Source organism: Colossoma macropomum, unplaced genomic scaffold (genome assembly GCF_904425465.1).
Source record: "Colossoma macropomum unplaced genomic scaffold, Colossoma_macropomum, whole genome shotgun sequence".
Lineage (NCBI taxonomy): Eukaryota > Metazoa > Chordata > Actinopteri > Characiformes > Serrasalmidae > Colossoma > Colossoma macropomum.
The window spans coordinates 10,547,280-10,571,448 of NW_023494786.1; the positions used below are offsets into that span (position 1 = coordinate 10,547,280).

Sequence of the window (24,169 nt, forward strand, 5' to 3'; positions counted from 1 at the left end):
AACTGTTGATACTATATCCCTTAATCCAGCCAGCTGAAGATTACAGGCATTGAGAATCCTCAATCTCCTCCTCTGGCATTCCTGGGCGCCACTTCAAGCAAAGTGCCCTGTGGTCACAAGCAAAATCTCTTAGCCGCTGGTTTGGGGCTTGCACCATGGCATGGAGCTGCTCCTTGATTTCTGCAGTATAATCTTCTGACAGAAAAGCTTCCAAAAAGCTGGACCCTGTAATACAGCATTGAGTGTTTCCCAGCAGCTCCTGATCACTCAGCGGCCAAAGACTCAGGAAGTTCTCACACTGCTCAGTGAAGTTGAGTGATATCCGATGAGCTTGTGGATTCACCAAACTTTGGAAAATCCATACGAAAGGTGGTACAGACAGTGGACTCATAGAGCTGGCTTCACTGGGAAATGATTTCACAGCAGGTGTGGATGTTGCGAGGGGCTTTAAAAGCTTCCAAGAGCTTCTGCGTGAGGTTTCTCTTAATTTTTCCTCCCACACACGATCACAACGATGGGGACAGTCAACAATTGTGTGGGCAAGATAGCTAAAACTTTCATCTATATACTCCTTCATGTTGATGGACAGTTTGTCGATCATTTCTCTTAGCCCTTCTTCCCTACTGAGGGAGGAATCAACCACATCTTTAAGTTGTCCTTCTAATGCTTCTACTCTCTCAGCGAGTTTGTGAAGTCTCTCTCCCAACAAGCCAAGTTCATTGCTAACATTGTCATCTTCATGTTGGGAAACAGATGGTTTCAGATTATCCAAATATAATTGTTCAAGCAGGCTAGAAACCTCAGTGATATCCCCACTTGGCTGCCTCTGTGTTACATGCTGAGGGGGTCTGTTTTGCTCTTCAGCCACCTCCATTTTGTGAAAAGGAGGGCCTTGGATATCCTAGGTGTACCAAACTATGAAGATATGTACGTGTATATGATTGAGATTATGTGTAAATTACAAGTGTAGATGTTACTGATGTATTAGATAAAGCTAATGTAAATAAAGCTAGGAACAAAACTAGCAACGTATGATAGCCTAGTATGAGCTAAACAAAGTGTTACCCCAAGTGCTGTATGAGACCAGCCTCACAAAACAACCAAACTCAGAGAAAATAACAAGAAATCATAAACATGTTTGATATGCACCCCGGGGTATTTCACCGTTTAATAAATGGAACTGTGATACAGATAGCTTAGCTTATAGGGGGTTCCACAGGGAATGCTTTTACAAACACCTTTTAAGGTCGGGGTGGCGTAATATATCACTCTCAATTGAGCTCACCACGCATACAACCCTTTACCACGGCAACTGCAGCATTTATTGTTGTATTTGCAAGTGCATTTCCTCCTCCAAACACCCAAAAAGTCAGTGCAAAGCTAGTAATGTATATACACATGTACATAAACCCATAAAATATATACAGTTCGCATATTGGCAACAACGTCAATATCGGGATTCAGCAATCCCGTATTTGTCATAAACAGTTCCACAAGTGTGAAGTATGTATGGGAGAGAGAGTTTGGCGAGTAATAAATGCGCGGAGACATGGCGGTCTCAAGTTCCAAGCCAGGTTGCTCACCACCTTGTAGGCATTAATAACTGTCTAAGTCCGTGGTTGCTTCTTTGTCCAACTCTGTTTAGTGTCCGTTGAAAAAAAGTCACCAACAGCAAAAGTCGTGCGCACAACTGCAAACAGTGAACAAAAAAAGCAGAGAAAATAGATCCAAGGGAGAAACTGCCCACACTCACTCATTCACCATGCCGTCTATTCTCTCTCCCGCCATGTTCTCCCTTCCTTTTTGTTTTGTTTTTGCGTCTGTCATCTGAATGTCCAATTGTTGTATTGTTGTATGGCTGATTGTCCCATGATGTAGTGAGTATAACAGGGAACTTAAAGTCCATAGAAAAATCTCAGAATTGCCCTATTTCTGAAAGAATAGGTGCACTCAGCTTACACTGGAACTTTTTACTCAGCACATCAAGCTCCAATTGCTTGACAAGTAGCACAAGCCATTTGAAGTCACATAGCAAGTTGGAGGAGTTTTTAAAGTTCTGTCATTCCTTCATGCTCTGTGTGAGTTCCCACTTGGGTCCATAGTTAGAGTGCCATAGGCTCATTGCCACATTGGTAGGGAATGTGGATCTGGGCAGGATTTGGAAGCATTCCCTGATTGCCAATGTGTGTGACTATTTAAAACTTTAGTCTTTTTATTTGGCCAAATATTGTTTTTTAAAAAATCTTGCTGAGGCGTAGTAAAAAAGGCAACCCACACCCCTACAGAGGATCCACTGGTCCACTTTCGTTGGATTCTAAAGAGCCAGCTCTGTCAGCCAGCAAACAGCATGCAACTATAGGAGTGGACTGAGTCCCAGGGCTGGTCAAATGGGGAGAAGAGACTCCAGAGGTTAGGATTAGTGTTGCATGTATGATTGCTGTTTCTCCAGTCCACTTTACGTGCTGCTGTATTGCCTCTCAATTGGAGGATACCTGAAAAGCTCCTATGCCATCCTTGCATTTGTCGCCTGTCCTACCTCTCCATCCAATGAGGCCAACTGTCTATGTCTAGGCCGGTGGGACAGATAGTGTCCTTCACAGTGGGACAAAAATCGGGCAGCCATTGTGGGAAATTATGCCATCTTTTTAAAGGCTGCTGCTCTGAAGATCTCAAGGTAGACAAGAGAGTCCTTTTATTTCTTCTTTTTGTTTCTCTCTCACTGTCTTACCTTGAGTTGCCATGGCTGGAGGAGCTGTTCCAGACTCACAGAAAAGATTAAGCCATGGTTGTTACTCAGGCCTTCCTCAAAAAAATGTAGAAATTTTAGTACGATGTGTCCATAATGGAAGATGGAGCTAATTAATTAAATATTGCTCCAGAATATTTGACAATGATTAAAACAAGTAAAACTGCAACAGAAATAATTGTTGTTTTACTCTATATTAAACAACAAAATGATAATAATTTAAAACAATTAAATTTAAAAGGTAGAATAGTTAGAATTCAAAAGGGTAGATGTATATGATCATGATTACACCAAGCAACACTAGTAAAAAAAAGGTTTATTCAGGTTCCACCCATAAATGAGTTGTTTTGCAAATGGTGCAGGGTTGGACAGGGATAGTGGCACAAATCTCACTTAACCTAAGGGAGAACTGTAATGCAAAAATCAATATAAACTGAAAACTTTGTGTTATATACTGACTCTAAAATGTGCCATAATTCCTCATGAGGATTTTTGCCAACATTCTGTAAAGCTTGCTCCACCACCTGCCACAAAAGAATGAATTTGTAAAGGGAGGATGTCAACTGGCCAAGCAGCATTTACAGACAAATATAAACAGTGTAACCTGTAGGACAAGATAATCAGTTTAGTAGACACAGATGATTGGAACATTAACTAAAGCTTTAGTGTAAGTAGATTACTCTCAGATAACTAGTTAACATTATATAGCTATAAATACTTTGAAGTGACAAGAACATAACATAGACTGTTTGCAAGTAATTCTGTCCAAAAAACACGACTCAAACATCATTGTGACTTTAACCATGGCAAGTCAAAAGAAAATCTTGGCAATGTAATTCATTAAAATTAATCAAAAATAGATTAACTATTAGATATTACCTTTTTTTTTAAACTCATGACTGACGTGGAAGCAGGATTATGACTATACGATTCATGCTACTTTTTAGATGTATTCACTTGTGTAGATAAAAAAAATTATAAAAATAAAAAATAATATTTAAAATGTTGTGAGAAAGAAAAGACACAAAAAGAACATCATTTAAATGTGAATCAACACTTAATTATTAAAATTAAAATTGTCACTATCCAAAATGAACTACCACAGGCTCCACCTCTATCCCTTAGAACTACGTTTTTACAAAGACAATAAATACATGATGAATGTGATACTAAGCCTTGTGCTCCCTGCATCTGTTGTGTGATTTTATTTTTTACAGTTTTTGTTCTACAGTGGTTGACTTGTATAATCTTAATACTTTTTTCCAAAAATGCAGAGTTTTGTTGTTAACAGTAGCTCAAGCAATAATCTTTTAACAGAATCGTCAAGTTCTTTATTTCTGAAGCTGACGTTGGTGCAGGTTCTGGTGGGGATTTTCCTCTGTGTAAACTGTCTGATGATATTCACCTTTCTGAAAAAGGAGGTGTTCAGGGAGGACACTCGCTACATTTTGTTTGCACAAACCCTATTTGTTGACTCTACACTCTTGGTTTTATCTGATATGCTGATGGTTGGGAATGCTTACCAGTACCACATGCACATGATTCCTTGCATGATTGTGCTGTCAGTTGGGACTATTTTTACAGTTTGTACTCCACTGACTCTTGTGGCAATGTGTCTGGAGCGCTATGTTGCTATATGCATGCCTTTAAGACATGCTGACATCTCCACCAGCAGAAACAGATTCTTTGGGTTTCTGATTATATGGGGTATGAGCTCCATAGTTCCACTGATCACTTTCATAGCATATTTATCTGTGGTTCCTCCTGGTGCTCTGTTCTCCTATACTGTGTGTAATGCAGAATTAATGTTCAAAGAAGAGTGGCAGGCACACACACGTGGTACAATTTTGCAGCTCATTTTCTTATTTATGATCTTCATCATTGTCTTCACTTATATCAAGATAATGATTGCAGCCAGAGCCGCCTCCTCTGAGAATAAGAAATCAACCAGCAAGAGTCTCAGAACTGTGATACTTCATGCCTTTCAGCTGTTTCTGTGTATAGTTCAGTTTTCAATCCCATATATAGAAATGGCATTTTGGAACATCGACATCATAACGTTTAATAATATAAGATATTCAAATTTAATCGTGTTTGTTATTGCACCACGTTGTCTTAGTCCATTGATTTATGGTCTCAGAGATGAAAAGTTTTTCCTTGCTTTAAGACATAATGCTATGTGTGGTTTGACAGCCTTTTCTCAGCATTATTCAGTGAATGGAAAATAAGACCAGGCTAACAAAAAATATAACAGCTTTTATCAAGAGCTCAGTATCACAGTTTATTCACTGTGCTTTATAACTAATTTATGAGAATTATTGAATCAGTATATGTGAATCAGAAAAAGGATAAACTGATCACTTGCCTCAAACATCAAGTGTTTTTTCCTTCTGTTTATTTTAAGTTGTTCTCGGACCCTGCACAGGTTAAAGAAATGGGACTCTGAATTAATTTACTAGACTTCAAGTTAAACCTTTTTTCTTTAACTTGCAGTCTAGTGTGTGCATTTAAAACAAAAATGAGACCCACCCAGCTAGTTGATTTTAACTATTATGACTATTTGGATTGAAAATAATGTATATGTAACTGTCCAGCATATAGATTTAATGACAGTTTAAGTTTACTAAAAGCATTTTGTTCCAAGAGTGTATTTTGTGAGTTCCTTTAAAATAAATTTGTCATGTGGAGGATCATAGATGACTGTTTTTCTTGGTCACCACGTGCAACTATGATCAATTTTCACAAAATCGTGTACAAAATTCAAAAGAAGAAGAAAAAAACAGAGAGAAGAAAAATAAGAAAATGTTCAGCTTGATGTATAGTTTAACACCTGAATGTATGTAATGTGCAGTAATTTGTTGGTCTCTAGTGATAAAGGCTCCTTAAGGTTGCTATTAAGTAAAAATCAAACAAAATTACAATTAAATTTAAATTTAAAATTAGTCTCAAACAGAAACTATATTTTGATTAGATTACAAACACTTACTTTCGCTGTTAAACTCCATGTTCAGTGCTTTAGAAAAGTATACCTAAAACATTTTATTCAGATTCTGAATTTGTTACATTTACTTTTTTCATGGATCACTATAAAATATTAATTTTACCAACCCCAAAATTGCTGCTGTTCTTTTCCTGTAAGCAAGCTCGAATACTGCAGATTTCACCTCTTAACATGTCACCAAGATTCTTTAAGAGCAGCATAAATTACGTATCATAAAGAAACAGGCCAAGTGTAACTGTTCTTTGTTTTTAGAATTTATGTTTCTTCAGTGTGGCGTGGATTTCCTCACCTATTATACATCTTTTACATCTATTATACTATATATTGTTATGACACATTCTAGGGTTGGGCCATAATAGAATGACTGAGTGGTGGATTACTTTGTATATAATACAGCTAATAATGGGCAAAGATGGGTTAAATAAGTGCAAGTAAATTGTACAAACTCTGTACAAACAACAGCACTGACCAGGTTGGCCAATGCTGAAAATACTAAACAAAACCCTAAGGTAGCTCTATTTCACAAACTAACTTAACCAAATGAAGAAAAAAAAATAGTCCGCTTACCTAAACTCTCTAACTAACCACAAAACAGACATAAAAACCCACTTCCAAAATAAATGACTACCTACTCTATAACTGATGAGACCATATTCAATATACATCCCTGGGACGTGGTGCACAAAAGTCGTGATGTAATATGGATGAGACACTGGATGCCAGGACAACTGCACCACTGAGCGAACGCTTAGCAGAGGAGCAGGATTCAGACAGGAACTCACTCTTCTAGAGCTGCAGTGGCTGGAAAAAGGGAGAGAGAGAGAGAAAGAGAGATACTCACACATACAACAGCCACTAAATATACAGCGGTGCATAACAGTAGCTTAAACAATAACCTGTTGATTTTTTTTTTGTTTTAAAGCAGAAGGTTATGTTGGTGCATTCTAGTGGAGATTTTTCTCTGTGCAAACTGTCTGATGGCTTTCACCTACCTAAAAATAAGAGCACTCATTACATTTTGTTTGCACAGACAATTTATAACCAATTAGAGACCATCCTTTCATGGTATTGACCACGGCACAGTCGATGTGGAATAATTACCTGTAGCATATTGCTACTATATAGTTTATCAATATGGTTGGAGCAATATTTTGGTATATGCTTGCATTTAAGACATGCTGACATCTCTATCAGCAGGATCAGAGTCTTTGGATTCCTTATAATATGGGGTATCGGCTCCACAGTTCTACTATTCACTTTAGTAACGTATCACTGTGGTCAGTTCTGATGCTCTGTCGACACAGATAACGCTAAGAGTGCCAGACACAAACATATACTACAATCTTGCAGCTCCTTTTTCTCTTCATGATCATTTTCATTTATATCAGAATAATTGTGGCGTTTTCTAAAGTAATGTTTAAATTTAACATGTTCAAAATGTATCTTTATTTTTGCACCATGTAGTTTAGGCCCACTGTTTTATGGATTAAAAGATTTCCCTCACTTAAAACATCATGCAGTGGTCTTGACAGCTTCATCACAACACAAATTCAAACAAAAGATTGTTAGAAATGTATCATTTTATTGTTAGTTTTCAGTGTGCTTTCAGGGAGCTGCACCAAATCAGCTGCAAAAGCAGAGAGCCAAATCCAAATGGGCAAATATGCAGGAAGCTGAACCAAGAACTGATTCTGCAGTAGTGAGTGGAGCTAAATCTGAAACTGAATTGAGAAGTTAAGTTGTAAACTGAACTGGAATGCATTCGAGTCAGGGATAGAGACTGAACCAGAATCAGGGACAAGCACAGGACCTGCCAAAGTCAGCCATAGAAATGTGAACGGGAATCTGGGTTACTTTTGTGAAAGTGATGTGCAGTTGTAAGCAGTTATGGCTGTTGTACAGTATGGTCAGTAAATATGTTTCAATAAATGTACATTTATCATTGTGATTGGATTAACATAAAGAGCAATACTCTACAGACTTTAAACTGGATGAGGATGGTAGAGCAAGTTGGTAATACATAATGCAACATACTTGAATGTCCATGTGCAACTAGATTCATGAAAGATTTATAAAGACAATAAACTATTTGAGGTGATTTTAGAGGTCATGCGGAGCAATATATGACAGAGAACATGACAGCCAAAGAAAAACAAAATCCTACTAAAGTTACATAAGCAGTTTGGATATTTTATGTGAATAGACTAAAACCTGCTGGCCTGCTTTGGTACTGACAATTATGAATACATTTCAATTCTCAAAGGAAACTTTAACAACGTTGATACATGTATTAGTGATAGCAGACTCACAGCCCAACAGGCTGACTTTGGCCTCAAGTTACAATGAAACAGTGGCAAAGAATGCTCATGAACTACAGCCAAGACCACTACTGCAGCTTATACCCCTACCGGCCACTACATTAAGTACACTGGCCCTGTATCTATACTCTTTGTCCATTTTAATGGGTCCACTTACAATGTAAAAGTGCACTTTGTAGTCCATCTGTTTCTCTGCTTAATTTGTTAGCCCCCTTTCACCCTGGTTTTTTATAAGTCAGGACCCCTACAGGACCACGGCAAAGCAGGTATTATTTGGGTGGTCAATCATTATCAGGACTGCAGTGACACTGACATGGCCACTGTGTCCACTCACTTTCCACTCTATTCGATGCACCTAACTTGTTGGTCCACCTTATAAATGTAAATTTAGAGACAATAACTCATCTGTTGTTACACAGTTTGTTAGTCATCCACTATTCCTTCATCAGTGGTCACAGGATGCTGCCCACAGTGCTGGCTGGATATTTTCGGTTGGTGGACTATTCTCAGCTCAAACCAGCACAACACACAGTAACACGCCACAGCTTCATCAGTGTGACTGCAGTGCTGAGAATAATCCACCACCCAAATAAAATGCGCGCTGTGGTGGTCTTTTAGGGGTCCTGATCAAAGAAGGACATGGTAAAGGGGGCTTGCGAAGTATTCAGAAAAACACATAGACTACAGTTTTTAGTTGTAGAACTACAAAGTGCACCTATATGGTGAGTGGAGCTAACAAAACGGACAATGCATGCAGAAACAAGGAGGTGTCCATGGAATAATGGCCTTTTGGAAAGTATACTCAGACCTTTGCTGAGATACTCATGAATGTAAAGAAACATATCTGGTATAACTTAAAACCTGCCCTGGACCAGGCTGTAATGATGAGGACCTCAGTGTACAATGTATGGCTATAGCCTCTATTGGCTTATGTCTGGTCAGAAGTCAATCTGCTTTCAGTTTTCACTAATTAGTCACGTATTCTGGATAATACTAGTATAAGTATATGGGTGCACAGTACATTCATGATCATAACTAGCATGAAGACACAAAAGTCTGGACCTTGTTTTGGAAGGGTTTTCTGAGAGACAATGTGGAAATGCTACACTATGAGACGCTACACTACCCAGAGTAACTTTGACTTCTTAAGATGTACAGGTATGCAATACACATACTAGGCTAAAAGACAACATAGCTGTGATATAATAGGCTAGCATACAACATAGCTGTGAAATAAATGTGACAGTTTATGAAGACAGATAACAGCTTATGGAGCTTAACTCCATAAGTAATTTTATTTGGATCATATCATAGCATCATAACATTGCTGGTAAATCAGCATACTTTAGTCTAGTTCCAGTAGGGCCGATGTGACTGCAGGTCTTTATTCTAAACTAGCTGAGGCAGTAATTTTCATGTACATTGCTCAAGGTCTTAAAAGGTATGCAGGCAAAAATGGATGCTCAGAAACAGGTCACCAAGCCTAATACAATGCACTATAACACTGAAATTTAGTTAGAACTTGTGAAGTCTAGTTTTGTTGGCACGAAATAACTACTTACAAAAATAACAAAAATATTCTGTTCCTGTTTCAACACATCTGTGATGAGAAGGAATGACAATATAGCTCACTTTGTCAAGTTTAGGTGAAGGGCATATGAGACTGCATCTTCTGTGGCTCTGTTTTGGTGGTCCACAAACTGCATTGGATCTTGTGTGGTGAGGAGTGTGACATGAGATGAACTGCTTGAAACAATGGTAATGGACGTCAGTGCTACAGGGAGGTAGTCATTGAGTTTGGGCACCACAGTCTTCTTCAGCACTGGTCAGATGGTTGTCATCTTGAAGTTTGACTCTTGACATGTTAAAGATATCCATCAGTACATGAGCCAGCTGCCTGCGCAGTCGCTGAGCACTTGATCTGGAGCGCTGTTGGGTCCTGCTGCCTTGCATGGATGAACTCCAGACAGGGTCCTCCTCATGCTTGCTGCAGGCAGATAGGGTATCTGGTCATTTGGAGGGGGGTGGATTTCCTTGCCAAGTCAGTGTTTTTGGCCTCAAACCTTGCATAGAAGGTGTTCAGTCTATTCAGGAGAGAGTTATCTGTGTCTCAGGCATCTGGTGGGGTGTGATGGTGTGTCTGCCCTGCCATTTGGCCACATTTGCCATTTTGTGTTACTGGTCACTGATTTTTACTTACAGTTTGCTAGCTTGATTCCATGGGACATGGGGTTGGCTCTGGCTTCCCAGAATGCTACCTCATCACTTGATCTAAAAGCAGCATCTTGGGCTCTCAGCAGTTTTTGAATTTCTACCATGGCTTCTGGTTGGTACGCCTTGTGACGGCTTTGGTGACTAACATCCTCAATGCATTTGTTGATGTATCCCACTACTGATTCAGTATACTCACTGATGTCTATGAGCTGTTCGGAGAGTGTGAGGTGGGGGATGGAGGGAGGCTTCTAGTCCTTTATGTTGTTGATCCAGGGTGTTTGCACCACTGGTTGCAAACTGAATGTGTTGGTATAAATCCAGTAGTATTGTCTTTGGACTGGCATGATTGAAATCCCTGGCGACAATGAAAAAAGCATCGGGATTAGAGGACGGCTCTCACTGATGGCTCCGTACAGCTTAGGTTGTACTTCCTTATAATTAGCACTGAGGGATAAATATAAACAGCCACAATAATAATAATGGTAAATTCCAGCGGCAGGTCTACATTTAACTGCCACGAACTCCAACATCGCTAAGCGGTGTTTTGTGCACCATCCTGTGTTGACATAAATGCACAAACCAAGTGTTAACTTCTGTGTCCACATGAAAAGTGGTTAGCCTGTTTAGTTGAATGGCCACATCAGAAATAAGTCTGTTCATCCACGTTTTTATGAAAATAAAACTGCAGTAGTCCTTCATCTCACACTGAGTCTGTTGTATGTTGATATTGTCCAGTGTAATGCCCACTGAGTAAACATTCGCAAACAGGATGATTGGGACAGCCGGTCTCACCGGGTTGGCTTTTAACTCAAACTGCCCCACTTTCCACGCTTCTGCTTGCGCTCATGCTGCCTGCAGTGCATCCTCACCTGGGTCACTGTAGTAGGCAAGCCTGAGGCGGTTCTCTGGCCTTACTTGTGTAGCAATCCGAGGCTGAGGAGCTCCTTTGTCAGAGAGTTCATGAGAGATGTGCTCTTCAAGATGTCCAGCAGCAGATGTCCTGAGTTCAGTGGTCGTATGATAGTTGTTCGGTACTTTGGATACACAGTTGTCTCTGCCAGTGGTAAAATAAGACTGAGAAAAACACAAAGTCGTACAAAAATAGAACACTTGTACAGGGCCAGTGTGTCAATATACACAAACTAGGCAATCGCCTAGAGCAGCACTTGAGCAAGGGTGGCAAAGTGTACCAAATTATTCTGTCACCTGTGAGGAACTTGATCACAGAGCACAACTTTTGCCAATCTCTTTGTGAGCAGCTAAGGAACCTGTCAGTCATTGCTAAGACTGCCTCTTACCCTACCCTCACTAATTAACATTTTTGCCTGAAGTAGAATCAGCATGTCTATAAGTTTTAACCACAGAATTGTAACATTTAAGCCCACCACCAAAATAATTGATATAAAAAAAAACACACACAGACATAACAGTTTGTAGATGATGATTCAATAAATACAGAAATAAATCTTGAGCAGCACTGCCATATAGGTAATTAACTTCCTCATAAATCTCTAGATTTTATGAATACTATATACAATACAATATCTTTACCTTAATGCCTAAAAATGTTTTATGGTGACTTTGCCATGTGCTTCGGACTGTCCCTCCACATTCACACAAATATTTGAAAATACAATTTATTATATTGACTCAAAACTTGTAATGATAGACATAGAAGAGGTGTGTTTATTCTATGATATTTTAATAATACTTCATTTTAATTACACCTATTATCAAAATTTCACATTAAAAGTGTAAGATGTACATATCCAATATCATACACTCTCAGAAAAAAAGGTATGAAAGGTATTGTACCATAATCCACTAAAATTATATTTTCTAAGATGTACTGACTCCACACACCCCGTCTCATCTCCAGGCTTTTTATTTTATTGTTCTGTTTTAAAACATTAGGTTATGAAAAGGTACAAATATGTACTTTTCCACTAGGAAAAACAGATTTAGGGTACACAACTGGACCTTAAAACCACTTTTGTACCTTTGATGGGACATTTACATTGTTTGTACCATGAGGTACAAAAAGTGTAGCTGCACAGAACCTTTATTTCTAACAGTGTAAATAATTTAGCAAAACGCATCTAAAGAAAATGTTGCTCAGAATAAAGATTTCTGTTTGACAGCAGTTATTCTACTCTGTTTTAAACAGATATTTTCATTTTCATTTTATTCATAGATCACTGGCACAAAATGTAAGACTGTTGCACCCCCTGCAGGGCAAGTCAAACTGGCATGCCCCACTGTTATCATGTCAATGTCAAACTTGTTCAAAATCAGGCAATGTCTAAACAGAGTTTAAAAAATACTAGCCACTTTGTTTGATTGTTCCAATAATGTAATAAAAAGCCAACATTTCTCTTAATTATTCATAGTCAGCTCCAGAACATTTGGCAAACTTAATGGAAATGAGCTAAAATCAATATGTTATAAACACCACTGATGCAATGAGTGATATTTAAGGCTTAAACAGATTTGTAAACTGCATATTTTATGATTACAGTGTGTTTTGGAACAATTGTGGACTGATTGTGGACTGCCTTCTTTAATACACACCACATGTTTTCAATTGGGTTCAAATCCGGAGACTGAAAGGTCCATTGCAAAACTTTGATTTTGTGTTTCCGCAACCATTTCTGTGTAGATTTTGGTGTCTTTGGGGTCATTATCTTGTGAAAAGGTCCACCCACATCCAAGTTTTCGCCTTCTGGCAGAGTCAGACAGATTTTGGGCTAAAATCTGATATTTTAAAATAAAACATCAGTGATCCACCTGTATATTTGACAGTGCATATCAGGTGCTTCTCATTGTACGCATTTCTTTTTTTGCAGAAATGCTTACACTGTTAGAAATAAAGGTTCTGTGCAGGTACATTTTTCGTTCATCATGGTACAAATAATGTAAATGACCCATCAATGGTACAAAAGTGGTTTTAAGGTAACAATGGCATGTAAAGCTAAAACTAACATCTATTTTCATAATCAATTAGTTGGTCCATTATCACTTTAATTAAACAGTTATTTGGCACAAATTACTATTTTAAGTTTCTCAGAACTCGTGGCTTCGATATATTAATTTGTGGCCCCCATATAGTAAATTGTGGCCTCAATATAGTAAACTGTTGCTGCAATGTATAAATTTGTGGCCACGCCTTATTAATCAGCATGTCACCTTAGGGGCTCCGTAAATAACTGAAGTTCAGTGATTATTTTGAGGCCAGATTTGCACAGCTTTCATGAAAACCCTAGGAACGTGTGTATTTGTCTCACAGAAAAAAAACACAGGTGCATTTTAACACAGAGCCTTCTGAAGATACATGACTCAGTAAATTAACCCAGTAAATAATGAGTTGTTTTTTTGAGTTCATTTGAAGCTAAAGAATCTGACAAAAATTATTTTGTCTCTAAAAATAATGGTAAATGAAGCAGTACTACTTGTCTACCAGGTTTTATATCTGTATGACTTACAGTTTGTTTTTCACATTTTTTGGGGGGGGAAAGAATCAAAAACAAAATAATAGGGTTCCAGCACTTTGACCCTTAATAAATAACATATGTAAATTTTATGTTCAGTATCTTTCAACAGTATATCCCAAACACCACGGTGTGTTCCAATTGTGAATCTGTAAGACATTACATATCTTTCAAAGACTGCAATTAAATAGTAATGCTGTCAACACAAATACAGTTGCTATGCAATTTCTGTAAGCAAACTGAAGTACCATAGGCCCTGCCTCATCACCAAGGGTCTTTGAGAACAGTATAAGTACACCAGCCATAGGATCATGCCCACTGCAACTGCTGGTTGTTTTACTGCTTACACTTTATTTTCAGTAGACCATCATAGACGTATTTGAGTATTAATTATTCAGTGTGATTGATTTGTGAAATCTACCTATTCTAGATCTATTATACTAACATTTTTTCAGAAATGCAGAACTCAGTGAACAGTAGCTTGGACATTAATCAGTTGATGAACTTTTCAAGAATTTTTATGCAGAAGGTTATGATGGTGCAGATCCTGGTGGGGATTTTCTTCTATGTGAACTGTCTGATGATTTTCACCTTTCTGAAAAAAAACATGTTCAGGGAGGACACTCGCTACATTTTGTTTGCACAAACCTTATTGGTAGACTCTGTTCTTATGGTAATTAGTGATGTAATGTTGATTTGGAATAACTACATGTATCTTATTCACATGATTCCTTGTATTATCATCTGTACAATTGTAACTGCTTTCACCATTTGTACTCCACTGACTCTTGTGGCAATGTGTCTGGAGCGCTATGTTGCTATATGCATGCCTTTAAGACATGCTGACATCTCTACCAGCAGAAACAGATTCTTTGGACTTCTTATTATATGGGGTATCAGCTCCATAGTTCCACTGTTCACTTTGGTAGCATATTTGTCTGTGGTTCCTCCAAGCAGTCTGTTCTCCTATGATGTGTGCAGTGTGGAATTAATGTTAGGAGAAGAGTGGCAGGCACAGACGCGGGTTACAATTTTGCAGCTTCTTTTTCTCCTCATGATCATTATAATTGTCTTCACCTACATCAAGATAATGACCGCAGCCAGAGCCGCCTCCTCTGACAATAAGAAATCAACCAACAAGAGTCTTAGAACTGTGATCCTTCATGCTTTTCAGCTGTTTCTCTGTATAATGCAGTTTTTAAGCCCATATATAGAAATGGTATTTCTAAAGATAAATGTGTCAGTATATGGTCATTTGAGATATGCTGATTTTGTTATCTTCATTATTGCACCGCGTTGCTTAAGTCCATTAATTTATGGACTCAGGGATGAAAAGTTTTTTCATGCTTTAAAACATCATGCTTTGTGTGGTCTTGACAGATTTTTCTCAACATTGTTCAAATTCAATCAGTGGAAAATAAGACCGATCCAAACTAAAGCACTTTAGAAGTGTGATATCTTTAATTAACTTGTTGTATAAGTTTCCCAGTGTGTTTTTTTTCACACAACAGGAATCAAATCAGTGTTTGTGTAAATATGTTTTACCACATCATGTTTAACAACAGATGTCTTAAAATGTTGTGAAATGTTGAATCTTACTTGTCTTAGAGTTTAATAATATCCTGTGGTTATGGACTACCATTGAAAAAACCAAGTGTTATTAGGTTCACACTTGCAGGTCTTTACTTAGTGCATAATTTATAAAGAAGTGCCTGAGCTATAACTTCAGCTTTTGAGAATACTACTGCAGTGATACTCCCTCCCCACCTGCTCCAAGCCCATTTGCTAATATATCAAAGACACATGAAGAGACACCCATGTCTCAGTGTATCTCAACTTCTTCTCAGTGGGACATTCATGTTTTAAAGTAAAAATTGATCAGCAATTCCATCATTATCTGTAATATTTTCAGTGCTGATGTAACCACATGAAACACAAAACAGACTGTCTGGAATGCTCAGATGAGCTACATTAACATTACAACTTGGCCGAGGAAGAACTGACTTCATCATACAGTCCTTCACAAAAAGACCTCTGTCCCCTAATGTTGAATTTACTGAATAATGTATATTCTGTTCTTGGTTAGCGCTGCTAAATGATGGTAGTATGAACCATGTTAACATCTTTATGCTGACATGAAATGACAACACTCTTCTTTTCAACATTTTGCAATTAGAAGCTTCTCTCCAAAGCTGCGAATCATCAGGTAATAAGCTCTTCTGCAAAGTGGACACACTGTTGGCACAGGTAAGGGGGTGTTACTAAGCAACCTGCATCCTATCAGTGACAGGGGGATATCTTTGGAGATGTTTAGCCCTACAAAGAACTGGTTCAGCCAGCCAGCCCAGGCCCCATGACCCCCTTGGTAAAACAACGGGCTCATTCTTTGCTCCACTGCTGACCTCATTGTCTCTTTGTGAAACGAAAATCCTGAGTTGCATTCTGCTAAATGGTTGAGCACTGAGCAGCAGGAGCGCACAGCAGACCTAGCTTGTGATGGAGCAGAGAGGGTGAGCGAGAGCAGGAGTTGCCAAAGCCACGCTAGCCTTGACCCTCACAACCAGGAAAAACCATGGTGAGACTTATGTTTATTGTATAGAAGTTAGTTTTTATTAACCTATTCATGTAAGGTTTTTAACAGGCTATGAAATTTCTGTGGAATTGCTTTCAAGAATATGTGATGTACACCACAGTGCTATACTCGTACCTGTAAAGAAGTTATTAGCCTATTCAACACGGGTTGTATAAGTAACATTGTGTGTGAAATTACCTAAAACATAAGCTTATATTTACTAATATCACCACATATTTTACTTGCCTGCAGTCATTGTTTGCTGTTAATTAGACCAGACATTGATGGAATATTGTTAAACTTTAATTTCTTGTAATAAAATGTTAGATTTTAAGTATAGACATGTGTTTAAATAATCTTTCAACATATAGGGCTCTAGAATATTTCTAATCTCATTTATGATGTCTTCCTATAAATTCATGCAGCAGAGTTTTTTTGTTCATTTTAACTGGTAGCTATTATTTACATACATACACACAATGGTCACAGTATAATGGAAAAGACATTTCATGTAACTGCGCTGTTAAGCGATTGTATGAGTGCACGTATGGGTGGGCAGGGAATCACGGTGAGCTACTGAGCAAAGCAAGGTGTGCACAGGTGGCTTGGCAACAGATCTGGCCAACAGAAATGATGACATGATTACAGCTGTCAACACTCTACAGTCCATCATAAATAATACCTACCTCATAATAAGTTCAGTTTGATCAATATGGTCAATGTTTGCGTCACAGAGTCTTGGTGAAGGTGCTCTGGCTGTGATTGAAAACCCTGTGGCAGTCAGGCACTCTCTCCAGGATGAGACGATGAGAGTGGCTCAGGGGAAAGGAGGCCAGGACAGTCCTGGCTCCTGGCTCAGAGAGATCGAGGCCCCACACACAGGTACAGACAGCATGCATCAATGACACACTTTAGATCAGTGCACCGCAGATAAGTGAGGATACAGACTGAACAAGGGCTGTCATGTGGGATTAGAAATAAAATTAGAATTTTACCCTTGTTTGTTTGTCTAATATTTTCACACATTTTCAGTTCCATTTTTTTTACCAACAATCATGTACCACAAACTTTTCTGATTTATCATTGCAAAGGATTTATGCATTTAGAAATTTCCACAACATATTGCTTCTTTCATAATGATCAAATAGCAAAAAAGCTACAGTGTGATGTTTGCAGAAATTTCCAAATGATTTAAAATTCTAATAATGGCAACACTTATTGTTTTTGTTTTCTTTGCTTATGGTGGGCAATTGCATGTTCTTACTTTAGTTCCCATGATTTAGTAGCCATTGTGTTGTAATATTACTAACTAGGTAACTAGGTAAAGCTACTAAAGAGGTAGTTTAAACATTTAGATGCATGTTTTCTGCATTAGACTGTGCAATTTCTTATAGGCTTTGCTGAATATTTGAATGTCAGATTTTATTTTGACCGCCCCAGGCCAAACCTTTGAAAATAAGTGTGCTCTAACTGCCTAATGATACTAAATTATTATTATTATTACTATTTTATTAGCTGTTGTAGTAGTACTAATAGTTGTAGTTGTACTACAAGCAGTATGCTAGAAAACATTTGTATTTATTAACAAAAATGTGCACTTTTGTGCTTTTTGTCTTTCTACACTCTTCTTAAATTTGATCAGTCTTTCATTCAGTATCCATAAACGTGTCCACTCAACGAGTGATTAGAGTGTTGGCCGCTCTGTGCGCTCTTGGGCTACTTGGAGGTGTTGTTGTTGGTGTGTGGTTCATTGGTAAGATGTTTTTCAGTATCATTCCCAACATTCACAAAGTGCACATATAATTCCCGTAAGTATTAGAGTACACATATGCTTTCCTTTCTCACTCTCTCTCTCTCTAGTCAAACTTCTTTTAAGACCTACCTCAACTCAGAGTCCTACAGGGTTGGGGGATACCAAAGAAACCTCCTTCTGCAACGTATCAGAAGACACCTCTGTTACTGACCCCAGGAAAGGTATGTGCCTGGGGCATGCAGCTCAATGTACTGCCCTCCAGACCAGCCTCTGTGAAAACAATACAGGGCCAGCTGGTAAACACAACAGCATAGACAATCCCCTATGAGTGACAGTGCTACACTCTAAATGAAAAGAACAATGAGAAGAGCCTGCGTGACAGATGACGGGAAAGCCAAAGACCCGTAACAATTACAGAACACAGGGAGGCATGGCATGCGGCAGGACGTAAATAAACAGTCAGTAAAGATATTCACAACAACAGTTACAGTTTGAAAATAAAAAAACAGCAGCTTTAAATGAGCATATGAATTGTGATTCTGCGATATTTTCACATTTATCCTTCTCTCTCTTCTACAATAGGCAACATGTATGATGATGCATTTTTTTCAGGAGCTTTTAAAATGTCTATTGGTCTCTCTTACAAGTGTGATGGATTTTTTCAGATCTGAAGCAAGAGTGAAACCTGATGTTCTCTTATCTGTCTAAGATAAAATCTTAAAAGAAATAGTTCAGTAAAAAATGTACATGATTTTCTACTTACTTTAAATGCAGTCAAAATTTTTCACCAAACTATTACTTAAAGTACTGTTTATCTGATGGTGGCTGTTGGTCTACTGGGTCTTGCATGGTTGTTAAGACTTCCATTTTTCTATATATTTTAATAATTGTTTTCACTCTAGTTTTGGAAACTCCTGTTTTTTCTATTGTTTTCCTTTGATTTTCACTTTCCTTAGGCCTCCTTTCTAATGTCCAAAATCTCCTTAAAAAAACAAATAACTTGTACTGATTTGACTGGAAATAAATGACATCTTTGAAAAATTATGCATGGTTTTTATTGTTCAGTTAAATCCATTTTATTGTCTGTCTTTTTAAAAAACCATCTTATCTGATTAATTACCAAAATAATCATTAGATTATTTAATTTCTAATGCATTAATAATGACAGCCCGAAATGACACCTGTCTTTGCAATCTGGTTAGTGTTTGGAGGGATTTTGACTGAAAGGGGCTCAGTGTTTTACAGGATAAGTGCAGAGAACTCTTTGCTAGAGATTCAGCTGGAGAAGCTGCAGACCTGGCTGCCCGTGTGCTACGAGCGCTGGAACTCCTCACTGGGGACCCTTGTGTGTCGACAGCTGGGCTATTTGAGGTGAGCGATGCTGACAGCTCAATCACACACGTGCACACACATTTCCAGCTCTCAGCACCTTTTACTTGGAGAACAGCTGTGGCTGCTTTCTGTTAGTCGACCTTTCCTACGGTGATGGCAGTGCTGATACTCGCTTCAGTCATGTTCATTCCTGCATCAAAGAATGACGTTTATAGTGTGTGCTCATTCTGAAAGTGTCATGATGAACATGTCATTCAGAGTTGTAAATCCAGCTGTTTGGTCTGACCTCTGTTTCTAGATTAACCAAGCACAAGGGGGTCAATCTGACTGACATCGGGCCAAAGTACAACGTTGGATTTGTTCAAATTACCTCAGAACATCAAAGCAATCTGGAAAGTTTATGGCAGTTCAGGTAACTCTTTATGCAGTTCTGTGCCTGGTATATGACATTAATGAAAGAATGTACTGAGTTCACTCTATCTTTTTCTATGACTCTAGGGGAAGCTGCAGCACAGGAAAGGTTATAGCTCTGAAATGTTTTGGTGAGGCATAAATTACATTTTCTACCTGCTGGACAAAATACTATAATATTACATTTTCTCAACTTACTCAAGCAATAAAACTGTCATGAATTTGAGTCTGGGATGTTTCCCTGTGTAGAGTGTGGGACGAGAGCAAAGTTATCCAGGATAATAGGAGGGGTAGAGGCCACACTAGGCAGGTGGCCCTGGCAAGTGAGTCTCTACTACAGCAACCGTCACACCTGTGGAGGATCCATCATCAACAGCCAGTGGATCATTACAGCTGCTCACTGTGTCCACAAGTAAGATCCCTTATTAAAAACTATTCTACCATTTACTAAAGCCCGCAGTAACTCACTAGTATGCTTTCAGATAAACCAACCATATTTCTGATTATTTTTGTCATTTAAGCTACAGGCTACCTCAAGTTTCCAGCTGGGTGGTCTATGCTGGGATTGTTACTCGCAATTCAGCCAAACTGGCTCAGTATACAGGCTATGCTGTAGAGAAAATCATCTACAATAAGAACTACAATCACAGAAGCCACGACAATGATATTGCACTGATGAAACTAAGGACACCTTTGAATTTTTCAGGTGAAAACAGCTGAACAAAAATCACATTAATGTCCATTATATTGTATATTGTGTTCTGTATCTTTGTGTTCTGTATGATTCCAACTCTAGACACCATCAGGCCAGTGTGTCTACCGCAGTATGACCATGATCTTCCAGGAGGAACGCAGTGCTGGATTTCTGGCTGGGGATATACACAACCTGATGATGGTAAGGAAAATACATGTAAATAAAACACATGTAAATGTAGTCTATGATAAATCTCTATCCACAAATATATTTAGGGAGGCAATTTGGGAATTGTGGGCTGATGACAATACACATTTACACATGTTAAACATTTGTAAAATACAGAAATAGGGACTACATCCAACTCTATGCTGATAATACCATTGTGCATCCCTAAATATAATTAGGCTTTAGTAATAGATTTAAAGCAGGGGTGGGGAACTGAGGGCCTGAGTCCAGCACACTTTGATGTAGGGATGAACGAAATGGAAAAAATATTATATCATAATACTTCAAGGTGTTTTTATGATACACAATATGCATCAGAATATTTAGTTTTTCTGATATTTAATATGTTAAAACAGATAAAATGGAACCTGTAGTATCACATATTACAATTTCTATATTAGCAATAATAATAATAATAATAATAATAATAATAATAAACCTACAACTACAGTGATTAATATTCAAACTGCACTGCACTGAATCCAATTAAACAGGCCTAATTATGCTTACTTTACAAGGAACATAGTTAGTTCAGCATTCTTTAAGTACTGACAATATCCATTACACAGCAAGAAAAGTATATTCGGGACAGAATTTATCACGATAAATATAAGATATTGCCCAACCTAGTTTGGTAATTAACTGATGAGATGAATGAGATGTGCTTGCTTAGAAAAATCACCAAACTATGCAGGAATCTGGCCCTCCAGGACCGGACTTTCCCAACCCCGCTGTAAAGTGTTAACTAGTAATGAATGGCTAACAAGCATCATAAGGAAATGAGAAACAAGTTCATTAGTATATTAACATATGTTTTTATTCCTTTGCACAGTACATATTCCTGACACTCTTAAAGAGGCTCCAGTGCCCTTGATAAGCACAAAAAAATGCAACAGCTCCTGTATGTACAATGGGGAGATCACTCCACGAATGATCTGTGCTGGTTATACAGAGGGCAGAGTGGACGCCTGTCAGGTAATGTTCCAGTCAGAAGGCCTTAAAGATATCCTCAAAAATGCTCTGGAAAATGTAACCCTACTAAATAACAACAGTGAAAAGAGTAAGAATCTTGCTTCTCATGCAGGGAGACAGTGGAGGCCCTCTTGTTTGCCAGGATGATAATGTATGGAGGCTGGTTGGAGTTGTTAGCTGGGGAACAGGCTGCGCAGAGCCCAATCACCCAGGTGTATACACCAAAGTGGCTGAGTTTTTAGGCTGGATTTATGAGATGATAGAGGTAGGTTGCAATAATGCCCTGCAGATATACTACACTACTAGTTTATTCTTGGGGATCAAATAAACATGACTTCTTTCCCTCCATGCAGAGCTACTGAGAGACCGAGTGAAATACTGCAGTCAAGGACCATAACCTCATAACCTAAGTTCTTTTTGCTGGATATTGTGGACATTTATCTCAAGCTTTATTTTTATATTGTAAAACCTCAACTGCTCCAGTTTAATATTCCATTTAGATGTTTGTAATAAACTGTGTTGTGTAACAGATTGAGTGTGGTGTTTAACAGATTTTTTTTCTTTGCTCATAAATGATTAGCACTTTTATGCTTTTCTCAAAAGGTTTCTGAAACGATGTCTGGGTTCTGGCGCTAAAAAAGATAACAACAATTATTGAAGCAAAACCCAAGTGACTTGATTAGTCTGGTGATAAAATGGATTTGATCAATACTAATTGAATATAATAACATGGCACTTTTTTTGTTTATTATTTAAAGATTTTTACATTTTCAATTAGATGCTTAATAATGGGATACCTATGAACCTAAATGTGAGACATTCTATATGTTTATACTAGAGGTGGGCAATACATACCATGATAGTTATTTCACATTATGTCACAAAATATTTTCTGAGCATAGTGTGGAAATTATACTTAAAGAGCACTGATCAACTGCATGCAATATTGCATGAGAGTATAATTAGCCCTGTTTAACTGAATTTAGTGCAGTGCAATTTGTTTAATTCCATTAGTAGCACACCTTAATGTGAATTCAAAGAAGGATTGATTAGATGAAGCAGGTATTGGATGGTAACTGTAAATACTGGACATCCTCAAAAAGAGGTTTGCATATGGTTAAGCTAAAACCCAGACAGATGTCCCCTTGATTCCATAATCTACAGATACCTTAGTGCAGTGCAATATGTGAAACGTTAATTAAAAATCACTGTGTTTTTAGTTTTTTAGTTTGTTTTTTAAATGTGGCACCACTTGTTCTAAACATGCATCAACCTGCATACTGTGTATCAGAAAATCACTTTGGGTATTGTCATTATAATGTTATAAGTTAGATTAGGTAATATTTTGGTATTATCTTATCCAAAACTAAGTATCATTATGCATGTTGTGTATCGAGAAAATTAAGTATTGTGATATTTTTGCCATAATGCCCACCCCTAGCTCATGGTACTAATAGATAACAGTCTGAATGTGGTGAATTACTTTTTAAATCATAGTTTATTTAATAAATCTGCTTTTAGTGGTAAGATCATCTAACTAAAGTGTTTCAACTATCAACACTTTGTTCCCTTAGTAATTAGTAATCCCTAATAGTAATTAGCGTGTTGATTTTCCCCACACTAAACGCCCCCAAGAAAAACTGAGAATGAGCAATGCTGACTGACCAAAACTCTTATGAACTTAGGAACGCTTTTTCACCCTGCATTTTTTTTAATTCAGAGAAATCTGTGCAAGTTTTTTTTCAAACACAGTAAAAATCAATAAGTTAGCATTTGCTAAGCGTGGAAGTACTCATAGCAAAGCCTTGGATTTGTTAGCTGGCTACCACACATTTAAATAGCTGGCTACAGTGACCAACCTCTCAAAAAACAAAGTTTAGCTGTGCTTGTTAAAAACAATAACTGAATAAATGACTCAGTTAAACTGAAAGAAAAGTGTCCAAGTCACCCCTGCTGTTTGCACTCAAAATTAAATGAAGGTGCTGTACAATATGTTTGGGGTTATACAATGAAACATATGTCCATATTCAGATATATTTTACACTATACTATCGATTAAAAACGTTATTTGTCAATTAACAGCAAAAAGTACAGATTTTGCGAGAGTTTTCCTGTAACGGACTACAAAGTCTGTCCTGCGGATAACGTCACTTTCACACATTCCACGACGCGTCGTCGACAGTCAGCCATGGGATTTGTAGTTCTATTGTAGTTTAAGCGCTACAGTTATATTGCTCTGTAAAATGTTCTGCTATTATACTGTATTTTAGGCGCTTAGGTGCTTATATGCCAAAAAATGTCGGTTTCGCAGCAGCAGATCCTGCCTTGAGTGATTTTTAATCTGTTATCAAAAATGTGGCCAAATATAAAGCAAATGAAATGTTTTAAACGCAACCAGCAGACGGCATAGGTTTGCACTTTCCAATGCGTGCAAGTCGAA

The 24,169-nt window shown here is 37.9% G+C and overlaps 3 protein-coding genes across 3 annotated transcripts; all 3 read left to right on the top strand.

Annotated features, from left to right (window-relative positions):
• Positions 1-4,014: 4,014 nt before the first annotated feature.
• On the top strand, positions 4,015-4,974 carry LOC118797729 (odorant receptor 131-2-like). The gene has a single exon (XM_036557000.1). The coding sequence runs from the start codon at positions 4,015-4,017 to the stop codon at positions 4,972-4,974; it is 960 nt and encodes a 319-aa protein (XP_036412893.1).
• A 9,250-nt stretch (positions 4,975-14,224) lies between these two features.
• Positions 14,225-15,214, top strand: LOC118827286 (odorant receptor 131-2-like). The gene has a single exon (XM_036598584.1). It carries the CDS (start codon positions 14,225-14,227, stop codon positions 15,212-15,214), a length of 990 nt encoding a protein of 329 aa, XP_036454477.1.
• Positions 15,215-16,273: 1,059 nt separating this feature from the next.
• On the top strand, positions 16,274-22,258 carry tmprss5 (transmembrane serine protease 5). Its single transcript, XM_036598597.1, has 12 exons — positions 16,274-16,342; positions 17,074-17,221; positions 17,982-18,092; positions 18,200-18,313; positions 19,328-19,463; positions 19,723-19,836; positions 19,923-19,966; positions 20,085-20,247; positions 20,357-20,541; positions 20,632-20,730; positions 21,590-21,732; positions 21,842-22,258. Exons 1-12 carry the CDS (start codon positions 16,340-16,342, stop codon positions 22,055-22,057), a joined length of 1,476 nt encoding a protein of 491 aa, XP_036454490.1. The 5' UTR covers positions 16,274-16,339; the 3' UTR covers positions 22,058-22,258.
• Positions 22,259-24,169: the final 1,911 nt, after the last annotated feature.

What these genes read in the sequence shown, in the direction of transcription:
- LOC118797729 (XM_036557000.1), top strand. Translation starts at nt 4,015, where the DNA reads ATGCAGAGTTTTGTTGTTAACAGTAGCTCAAGCAATAATCTTTTAACA.
- LOC118827286 (XM_036598584.1), top strand. Translation starts at nt 14,225, where the DNA reads ATGCAGAACTCAGTGAACAGTAGCTTGGACATTAATCAGTTGATGAAC.
- tmprss5 (XM_036598597.1), top strand. An exon ending in GAAAGTTTATGGCAGTTCAG is followed by an intron (nt 19,837 to 19,922) that starts GTAACTCTTTAT and finishes CTATGACTCTAG; the next exon opens with GGGAAGCTGCAGCACAGGAA. An exon ending in GCAGAGTGGACGCCTGTCAG is followed by an intron (nt 21,733 to 21,841) that starts GTAATGTTCCAG and finishes CTTCTCATGCAG; the next exon opens with GGAGACAGTGGAGGCCCTCT.